This window comes from Lichenostomus cassidix, chromosome 9 (genome assembly GCF_008360975.1).
Source record: "Lichenostomus cassidix isolate B80296 chromosome 9, HeHo_3.0, whole genome shotgun sequence".
Taxonomy (NCBI): domain Eukaryota; kingdom Metazoa; phylum Chordata; class Aves; order Passeriformes; family Meliphagidae; genus Lichenostomus; species Lichenostomus cassidix.
This window is the reverse complement of record NC_139490.1, coordinates 22,399,554-22,409,845: the sequence shown is the minus strand read 5'-3', so window position 1 is coordinate 22,409,845 and position 10,292 is coordinate 22,399,554. Positions and strand designations below refer to the sequence as shown.

Genomic DNA, 10,292 nt, shown 5'->3' with positions numbered 1-10,292 from the left:
CCCATGTGGGAGAAAGGCTGGGTGCACACAATTTATTAGAGCTCTGCTTAAGCCAAAGAGTCCCCCAGCAAAGGTGAGGAAAAGAAAAGAGGCCACAGTTTCACCTGAAGCAGTTTTGGGTTTTCCCCATGCCTGTAGCAGCTGGATTGGTCCAAATGCCAAGCAGGTTTTCTCGGGAGTTGCTAACCCCACTCAAAGGTGCATGGAGGGGCAAAAACCAGCACTGGTCCCTGAACACAACAACAGCTTTTTACAACACACACAGCACTCGGTGAGGGAGACCCAAACCAGCCATGGCAGAGCAGGAGCGTGGGCAGGCACCTGTGGCAGTGGCATGGGATGGTGAGGCCACCAAAGATGACATGAAGAACAGCTGTGATATCAAACCACATGGTCCTCAGGAACATCACAGCCCCAGGCAGACAGAGCCAAGCCTGGACCCCCCTTTCCCCTCAGTTTCTCACATATTTACTCCCCTCTGCCATGCACCCACCCTGGCAGCTCATGCTCTGCTCTGTCTCTTCCTTCCCTGGCTTTGTGCAAGCTTTGGCCACAGCTACTGGCAGCTCTGGGTCCCTCCTGGGGACTGGAAATTGCCAAGCATCATGGTGCTGGTAAGCCAGGGGATGCACCTGGGCTCCAGGAACCTTGGGTAGGACATGGCTCTGCAGCGTGGCAGCAGAGCTTTCCCAGGAGAAACAGCTCCATCACTAGCCCTTGGACAAGGCTGCAGGGAGCTCTGGAGCTCCACCCTCCTTGTTCTCGTCCTCCTCCTCCTCCTCATCCTCTTCCTCCTCCCTTCCTGCAGAGCATACAGCCAGCCTCTGCCCAGCTGATGCTGCAGCCATTCCTGGGCTCTGTGGTCCATCTTCACCTGGATGCCCAGCTTGTCCCAGTGCTGGCGATGAGCTGAGAGTGTCTGAGCCACCTCAGGTGGTTTTCAGCTTGAGCACCTTGGAAAGCGGCTCCTTGGCGCTGGAGTAGAACAGGTAGGATCCCTCAGCAGTGTGGAAAGCCTCCCAGTCTCTGCAGCCCACAGTGGGGAGGTGGTGAGCTGCCACAAAGCCTTCGTAGCCTTGCCACCTGCAGGGAAGGCAGTTAGCTCCTGGGGTGTGAGTTGGGCACTGGGAAGGGCAGGGAAGCTGAGCCTTTGGGCTGGCATCTCCCACCTCCCTGCTGGGGTTCAGGGTGGGATGTCCCTCACTGGGGCTTCCCATTCCTGCCTGAAAACAGGGAACAATCCCATCTATTGTCCCTGGGCAGATGCACCAGGCTGTGCCCATGCAGGGATGTTCCTGCTGGGAACAACCCCAACCCCCCAAAGCCCCAAACCCTGCCCTCTGCAGTACCTGTAGATGATGCTGTTAACAGAGAAGGTGAAGCCATCGAAGGAGTTTGCTACCACCAGAAAAGAGTCATCTCCCACTGAGAAGAACTCCCAGTCCAGGGCACTGGGGATGAAATAAACAGAGGGGCAGGTGAGGTGACCCCTGTGCTGAAGGAGGGGCTGTGTGTCCATGGGGCTAAGCCCACCCCAATCTCTGACACCCTGACACACAGAAAACCCTGCTCTTCCCAGGCTGTTCCTGAAAGAAATCCATCCTCATTCCCAAATCCAGGGCCTTCTCCCAGCTCCCACTGGGATTTGGTGCCGAGGAGCTGTCACCCATCGCCCTCCCCACTGGTCTTGGTCCCTGGGAATGTGAAAGGCTGCAGGAAGCCTCCAGGAGACAAGCGAGTTCAGTTCTAAACTAAAAGAGGAGAGGCTCTAGCACAGGTTGCCCAGAGAAGCTGTGGCTGCCCCTGGATCCCTGGAAGTGTCCAAGGCCAGGCTGGATGGGGTTTGGAGCAGCCTGGGACAGTGGAAGATGTTCCTGCCCATGGCAGGGGGTGAAACAAGATGGGTTTTAAGGTCCCTTCCGACCTAAACCAGTTTGGGATGCTATAATTCTATGAGAACTCTGGGTTACCCAGGGGAAGGATGTGGACTGAGGAGCACTCTGAATCCTTGCACAGGTACCTGTAGGTGAGAAGGTCCTGGAATTTAACAAACATCTGGGCCGTGATGTTCAGCTCATAGATGGAGGAGTTGATGGCATAGAAGTTGGAGGGTGCTGGCATCGCGCTGTCATAGCTGTGGCTGTTGGCAACAGCCAGAAAGACTCTGTCTCCAATATGAAAAACCTCCCAGTCAGCAGCACCAAATGTCTGTGGAGAAGGAGGCCATGAGAAGCTGGATGTGGCTGCCCTGTCTAAACCTAGAGCAGGGACTGAGGAGAAGTGGGCAAGCCTTACCAGGATGGACTGGAAGAGCTGGAAAGAGCCACTGAGCCAGATGTAGATGTGTGAGTAGATCTTAGTGGATGTGCCATTGAATGTGTTAGCTACAGCCAGGAAGGAATATGGCCCAATGGTGAAAAATTCCCAGTCATAGGCTCCAGAGGTAGGAATGGTCTGGTTGGTTTCAAACAGCCCTGTCCTGGGGTTCCACCTGTAGATCACACTGTCTATATTGTGGTTGTTCCCTGGGGGAGATAGATGGACAGATGTGCACTGTGAGGGAAAGGAAACCTGGTTTGTGAGATAAACAAGACCCAGAAATATGATATATACCCAGAAATATTCACTCTCAGCCATGTCAATATTTGCCAGCAGGTCACGAGGCTGTTTGCAAGTAACCTGTTGCTCTCCAAGAAGTAGCCAAAGAGATTCTACAGCCTCCATCCTTACCAAAAGACCCCCTCTATACCTAGTGCTTCCATCCCTACCTTGCATCTTCATCCCTACCTAGAGCCTCCATCCCATGGGACACACCAACAGTTTGTCCTGAGTGCACAGTGGCAGCTTTGTGGCAGCCCAGGCAGAGGAGGGACAGGCAGGTGCTTTATCCCCACACAAGCAGTGCTCCAGAGGCACTGTGCCAGCATCCCAGGGTGGCCAAGATCTGCTGGCTGTCCCACAATGTGGCCCTGTGTAGTGGGGCCAGTCCCAGCTGTGTCCCAAAAGCATGTGCTCCATCCAGCTCCTGGGCTCTGCTCTAGCACCTCAAACTCGTGCCTGTGTGCAAACCTCCCTGGCTTTGCCCTGCTCTCCCTTCCACCTCAGGATGCACAGGGAGGATGCTCTCAGCAGGGCACCTGCAGAGGGCACCTGCCATGGTCCCAGATATCACCCCAAGGCCTGCAGGGAACACAGAGGGCTGGCTACCTTCTCTGTGGTTGACCACGGCGAGGAAAGCCTCTCCCTCAATGACAAAGGCCTCCCAGTCCCTGGCACTGTGCGTGGTGATCCTCTGGTATGTGATGAATTTTGCTTTCCTGCGGCTCCACTTGTATATTACAGAGAACTCCTGACCCCTCTCATTCTGCTCAAAATTCGCCACTGCCAGGAAGATCTGGAAAAGGAAAAGCCAGGACAGCTTCGTTTTCTCCTCTCAAAGGAGCATAGACAAGAGCACATAGGGGGGGTAGGATGGAGGGTAAGGGATGGAGGTGGCTGGTGTGGGACAAGATGGCTCTGGCTGGGGTCTCTCAGCAGTCCCCAAGCAGCACAAAGTGGGGACAGGGACACAGTGGCCTGTGGGGGTCTTTGCACGTGGCAGGGGAGCAACTCACACCCAACAGCCTCTTAGACAAGGGGAGGGAGAGCTGAGCTGTGTCCTCTCACATCCCTCCAGCCCCTGGAATGGGGACAATGGACATGAAATGTGCTGGGGAAGGAGTGGGGTTTGGCTACCAAACCCTCCTGTAAGGAAAGGTGGTTCAGAACAAAACAAGACAGGCATGATAACATTAACAATGACAATAATGATAACAGTTCCCTGAGACAAAACATTTTCCAGACCAAGACACCCCTGTGCAAGTGTAAGAGACAAGCGTGGTGCAGCAGAGGTAATCAAGTGCAAGGCAGGGAGCAAATCCAAGCTCTGTCATGCTGGCTCTGTGCCACTCCAGTGTCCTTCAGAGGGACCAGCAGAGATTATGCCCCAGTTTGGGCCATAAAGAGGCACAGGGCCACAGCCCACGAGGAGGAAAGAGTCAGTGGGGAAGTCTCCTGTCCCCTGGCCTGTGCAGGACCCTGCCAGCACCAGTCAGGGGCTTTGTTCAGCCAAGGGGTGGCAGCAGGTCCCAGTGCAGGACACCCACAGAGGTGCATCCCACCTGCCCTGTGTCTGGGCAACCTGGAGACACCAGTACTGGGGGTGCTGCTGGTCTAACACCTCTCTGGCCACCATCTCCATGAAGAAATGTGCCAAGCTGATGGGAACCACCTTGAGACTCCCCAGTGTTCCCATCTCCTGCCTGTGAGGGTGCAACTGGAGTGACAGAGAGCAGCACTGGGGGTGTCAGGTGCATTCCCAGCCCAAAGCCAGCAATTAAATACACTGAATTTTGGAGGCACCTTCCTGGCAGACTCACCTTCTTCCCAATGGTGAAATACTTCCAGGACTGAGCTTGGTAGGTGGGAATGTTCTGGTAGTGCACAAACTTCCCATCTGTCCACCTGTAGATGGCTGATCCCGGGGGGCTGATCCGGTTGGCCACGGCTGCAAACAGTCCCACCTTTGGGATGGTGAACACCTCAATGCCCATCGACTCCGAGTTGGTCACCAGGTTCTGGTATTCCTCCACATAGTCCAGCCTGTGTTTGACTGAGAGCCCACAGAAAAGAGGGATGGGGTTAAAACCAGATGATTTTGGCTGGAGAGGGGCCCCACCAGGGCTCAGTGGCACTTGCTGCTGTGCAGAGCTCTGGCTGCTTTTTCCATCTTGATACTCCCACTGATTTCCTTCCAAAGTGCCCCACCAGAGCCCAGGTGACACTGAGATCTGCATCTGCCACCCTCCCAATCCTCCCCAGTATTTCTGGCAGCTGATGAGTTTCTCTGATCCCCCTTATCCATCCCACAGGTGCTTTGGCACCAGGAGCACCAGTGCCTTTGGGAACCAACAGAAGGGAGCACCCCCAACACTCTGAGCATGGCACTCCGTGGGGTGAGCTCTCCTGCTCAGACAGGGCAGGAGCTCATCCTGCCCAGAAAATCCCCAGGGGGGACAAATAATGTGGAGAAGATGGATGGACCACAGAGGCACTCAAATCCAGAGGTGTTCTGGGTGTTGCTGTGGGCACTGAGAACTAAGCAATGCCTGGCCAAGCAGGGGAGACACAGGGGAACACCCCAGCCCCTCACTCTGCTGCTGATTCCCATTCAAGGGCAAATCTCAGCTCCTGCTCTGCTGCAAGGGTGTCCTTCTCTCCCCCAGAGTGTCAGTACCTTCCAGCATGGAGACCCAGGCACTGCCGTTGCACAGGTACAGCCCTCGTCGGGAGGCATTGAACCAGAACTGAGCCTTCTGCTGCTTGGTGCAGCGTGGACGAGAGCCCAGAGTCACCTTCATGTCAGTCTCTGGCCATGGAGAGGAGGGAAGCAGGAGCCTCTTAGAGCACATAGTGGAGGAGCAGAGAGGCAGGAGGGGTGGATGTCCTGGTCTCATGCTGATGATGGGCATCAGGCGATGAGGGAAATGGAATCCCAGCACAAATCTGGGAAGCCACGGACTGGAAAATCCATTGACACGAGCCTAGCTCTGCCAAGGGACCCAGACAGGGCCACCCCATCTTTCCAGGGAGATTTGGGACAGGGATCCCAACACACACACACACACAGAAGGTGCTGAGAACATCCTATTCCTGTCTCCTCCTGCTTAATTCCCAGCCCCATGCAAAGACTCTTCCTCACAGAGGTGGAGGCAGCCAACAGAGCCTGCACCTCAGGGGCACTGACCATAGTGGTATTTGAGCACCTCGTTGCTCACTGGCTTCGCAGGGACATCCTGGAGGACAGTGGGGACAGAGAGCGTTGCTACTTTGAAGTTCATGGTGCGGCATATCCGAGGGGTGGCATCGGCTCCTGGCAGCAGGACAAGCTGTCTCAGCAAACCCTGGGAAAGTGGGACCAGAGGGATGGAGACCAAGTCCAGCAAGATCACAGAATGGGAGCTGCAGGTAATTCAGGCCTTGGATTTCCTGCTAGACTTCTGCTTGTTGCCCTCCCTCCTGGGGGCAGAATTGTCCATGGGATTCATGCACATTTATCAGATCCCAGGTGCCCAGCTGGGATGGGTGAGGGGAGCATTGGGGCTCAGAGCTGCAGCTGCCTTTCACTGCCTCTCTGGGAAGGACCCACAGCCACCTCTGCTTCCTGTGCCATGGCCCAAGCCCTGCCAGCGCAGGGGACTGAGAGAGGGCTGTGGGTCACCCCAAGGCCAGCCACGAGCACCCCAGGCACCCCTGGCTACCCCCGGGCACCCCACACCACGGGGCACCCACACCACGGGGCACCTACCGTGAACACGCCTTTCCTCCTCCGCCTGTTGCCCAGGTAGAAGTTGGCTCTCCTCACCGACAGCGAGGCTGGAAACGGCGTCTCCACCACCCTGGGGACGGGCAGGAAAGAGGTAGGGGACAATTTCACAGCATCTGGTCATGGCCGGAGGAGATGCTGGTGGAGGAACATCACCCTGCCCACCCTGCTGAGCCCCCCGCCGCTGCCCCCGACCTACACATCCTTGGGGACGCTGCAGTCCACTGTCAGGGAGAAGGACTGGCCCGAGACAGCCAGGATGAGCGTGTGCCACTGGTTGTCGGAGAGGGAGACGTTGGGGAAGGTGACGCGGGTCTGCCAGCCGCCGGCGCGCTCCTGGCTCCAGAAGAGGAAGTGCAGCTTGTCGGGGGCGTAGCGCAGCCCCACCAGCACGCTGGGGCTCTCCTCCACCATCAGCGTGAAGATGTACTCGTTCCTCTGCGGGAGGGCACGGCTCACACCCGCGGGGCCGAGCGAGCCGTGCCCCTGCCCTGCCCGTTCCCAGCCCGTTCCCAGCCCGTTCCCTGCCTGTACCCAGCTCGTTCCCAGCCCGTACCCAGCCCGTTCCCAGCTCGTTCCCAGCCCGTTCCCAGCCCGTTCCCAGCCCGTACCCAGCCCCTTCCCAGCCCCTTCCCAGCCCTTTCCCTGCCCGTTCCCAGGTCTTTCCCAGCCCGTTCCCAGGCCTTTCCCAGCTCGTTCCCTGCCCCTTCCCAGCCCCTTCCCAGCCCCTTCCCAGCCCTTTCCCTGCCGGTTCCCAGCCCTTTCCCAGCCCCTTCCCAGCCCCTTCCCAGCCCCTTCCCAGCCCCTTCCCAGCCCGTCCCCAGCCCGTGCCCTGCCCGCCGCGCTCACCTTGGCGGGGCCGCTGAGCGCCCGCAGCGTGACGATGATGGAGAACTCCTCGGGGAAGCGATCGCAGTGGATGAAGAGCCGGGAGGCGGGGAAGCCCAGGGCGCGGGGCCGAGAGGCGGAGAGCTGGAAACCGCGCACCCCCTGCACCTGGAACACCCGCATGCCCCGGGCCAGCCCCCCGGCCGGGACCACCTCCGACAGGATGTCCAGCGGGCGCAGGTCTGTGCCAAGAGACAGCACAGCTCGTCATCCCACCCTGTCCCGCTGCGGGATGGGGTTACCGCAGCCCTGGCTGATTTTCTCAGAGGCAGAGGGATGGCCTGGCGTGCCGCAGCAGCCTGCTGGTCCTTGCCTGGGGTCTGCCCCGAGCCCCTGATTCAGGACCAGAGGGAAGATTGGCCGTTCACACACCAAGGCTGGCATCTCCATCCCCACAGCAGGAGCACCAGGTGTGCAGAACCAGCTCACTGATACAGCTCTGAATGCTGACATTGGAGCCAGGACCTGCCAGCCAGGCAGCCCCAGGCTGCCGCCAGCTTCCTCGGGATCCGCAGGCATCAGCAAGCGCAGCCGGCGCCAGGAGAGCAGGCAGGGGTCCGGATTTGCTCGCAGGGCAGGGCAGCCACCCATCCCTGTCCCTGTCCACAGGGCAGTGGGGACAGTTCTACCCCTCCAGTCCCGGCTCAGGCTCTCCCAACGCAGCCCTAATTGCACACATGCACACGCACTCTCCCAGCAGGCACCAAAAGCACTCATTAGAAATAATTATCCTCTCCCCAGAGAAGAAAACGCCGTGCCCAGCCCCAGGGCATCGCCCCGGTGAGAACGCACAGCACAAGAGCACCACAAAGTGCCATCCCACAGAACAGTGCCAGGTCCAATGTCTCAGCACAGGAAGAGCTGTGCCAGCTGTGGGGACTTCTCTGACCTTCCTGGCCTTGGACCCTCCTGTTTTGCTTTTTGAATGCTTTTCTGGCAGGGAAGGGAGATGATGCCCAAGAGATGACATCCCTGATTCCATCCCACCCCGCTGAGATTCGGCTTTTAGCTCCAATTTGTACTAATAAATCCGGGCTGCTGGGGCACAGCAGGAGAGCTGGGAAGGAGGGAGCTGGGAGCAAGGCTGGGATGTGTGTCTGAATCCAAACCAGCTGGAGAAGGGAAGTGCTTCCTCCAGACACGCCGGGCCAGCCCAGTTCCAGGTGGGCAGAGCAAATAGGGATGAGCTCATGTTGCTCCATCCAGCCCCAAGCAGGGAGATCGGTGAGGTCCTTCCCACCCTGGCAAATCTGTGTACCCCCTGCCCGCCCCACCACTGGTTTAAGCTGCTTCTAAAGCAAAGTTTTGGTGGAGTAGTTTTAACTGGAACAGCTTATTTCAAAAATGCATCACTCAGGGAATGGCCAGTTCCTGTTTTCCCCAGCAAAAAGTACAAGCTGAACTCAGGCTTGGATTTGCAGGGGGGTTTAGGAGCCCCCAGTTGCCTCTGAGATGGTGGGATGGGCTGGGGTGCTCCAGCCCAGCTTGGGCAGCACAAGTGGTGTCAAGGGGCCTCGTGCTGGAGGTCCCCAGGATGACGCTGGGGACTTGGCACCCTAGATCCCTCCAGCCAAGGCTGCCTGGGGACAGCAGGGACATTCCCAGAGAGATTGGAGCACCTCGGTGAGGAGGCAGTGGTCAGAAACTCTCTGAACTCTCCCTGTTTTTCTTCTCACATCATCTGGCCTGTAATAAAATGCAAATCTAGTTGCCATCAAACTGGGACAAGCCCCAAGCACACAGAGCCTGGGCCCAAGCAGCCCCAAAAACTGAGCTCAGGCTTCACTGCCCACACAGCACAGGCATGGGGATGGGATGGCAGAGCCAGGGCATGGCGATGTTTTTCGGCTCAGGCTCTTGGAAATGCCACTGGAGCTGCCAGCTCCTCGGCTGGGGACGGTGGGACAGAAACTTTTGCCGCAGGGAGGGCGGAGGTTGTGCCCGTAAGAGCACAGAAGAGTCCGGGACGGGAGGGACTTTCCAGGGGAACTCCATGGACCTCCTCTCCTCTCCTTCTTCCAGTCCTTCCCCTCCCTTCCGCCTCCAGCAGAGCCTGGGACAAGGCTTGTGCCACAGGGACAGGCGCACAGCTCTCCCCACAGCTCCGAGAGGGCTGGCTGCTCCCCGCCTGCCGCAGTGGGGGCTGCGGGCACAGCAGTGACCGCTCCTGCTGTCCGTGGGTGCTGGCAGCCTGCAGCACCTGAGCCATCGCTGTCACTCGGTGCGCTTGGGCGGACACTGAGCACCGAAATACTGGGGCTGGGCTGCCAGCGACAGGCTGACCCCCACGGGCCATGCCCCCCAAAACAGAGCACACCTTCTGGGGCTCGGGGAACATCCCATCCATGGGAACACGCCAGTCCCAGCTCGATTCGCAGCTGGGCCAACACCTGTTCCCCGGTGCAGCCCACCAGCCCTCCGCTCCTACCTGTGCAGTGCTGCCACGTCCTGCCTCCCCGGATGAAGCCCCCGCCGCTGGCCCAGCGGAGGAGGATGAGCCAGAGCAGCAGTGCAGCCGACATGGAGGGTCTGGCCTTAGGGGGTCCATCCACAGGGACCCCCGCGCTGTCCACTCCTCCCTGCCCCGGCTCGGCTCAGCGCTCCGGGGGCTCTCGCATGCTCTGCAGTGGGACCCCCGGAGACCCCAACACCGATCCGGGGTGCTGTCACCACCCCAGGCTGCTGAAGCCCGGCTCTCTGCCGATGCTCGGCGTGGCCATTTCCCCCGGGGACACTGACGGGGGTCTCCGGTGGCGGCCGCCGAGCCAGTGCCGGCTGCTGCCTGCACACAGACATTTAAATGAGAGGTCGGTGGTGGGAGAGGAGGAGTCCCGGCTCCTCCGAGAGCTTTTATCTTTTGCCCAACCCTCTGGAAGGCGGCTTTGGGGAGGGATTTTTTAATCATTATTTTTTGCTTGCTTTCTTTGCTTCCTTTCATTTTTGGTGATTCTTTTTTCTGGGCTCACATGGGAGTAGGTGGAAGATTCACCCCTGTCTGGAGACACCTGGGTGGGAATCTTCCTGTCCCTGAATACACAGA

At 58.5% G+C, this 10,292-nt stretch overlaps 1 protein-coding gene across 1 annotated transcript; it reads right to left on the bottom strand.

Moving 5' to 3' along the window:
• Positions 1-18: 18 nt before the first annotated feature.
• TSPEAR (thrombospondin type laminin G domain and EAR repeats) lies at positions 19-10,292 on the bottom strand. The gene is made up of 12 exons (XM_085069869.1): positions 9,681-10,292; positions 7,214-7,434; positions 6,564-6,802; positions 6,347-6,437; positions 5,786-5,942; positions 5,276-5,407; positions 4,419-4,651; positions 3,208-3,394; positions 2,296-2,525; positions 2,021-2,208; positions 1,350-1,451; positions 19-1,083 (listed from the first exon to the last, which is right to left on the bottom strand). Exons 1-12 carry the CDS (start codon positions 9,772-9,774, stop codon positions 930-932), a joined length of 2,028 nt encoding a protein of 675 aa, XP_084925995.1. The 5' UTR covers positions 9,775-10,292; the 3' UTR covers positions 19-929.

Excerpts from the sequence above, each read along its gene's own strand:
- TSPEAR (XM_085069869.1), bottom strand. The coding sequence starts at position 9,774 with ATGTCGGCTGCACTGCTGCTCTGGCTCATCCTCCTCCGCTGGGCCAGC. Across the intron at positions 3,395-4,418 it reads ATTTCACCATTGGGAAGAAG|ATCTTCCTGGCAGTGGCGAA; the intron begins GTGAGTCTGCCA and ends TTCCTTTTCCAG. Across the intron at positions 2,526-3,207 it reads CGTGGTCAACCACAGAGAAG|GGAACAACCACAATATAGAC; the intron begins GTAGCCAGCCCT and ends TATCTCCCCCAG.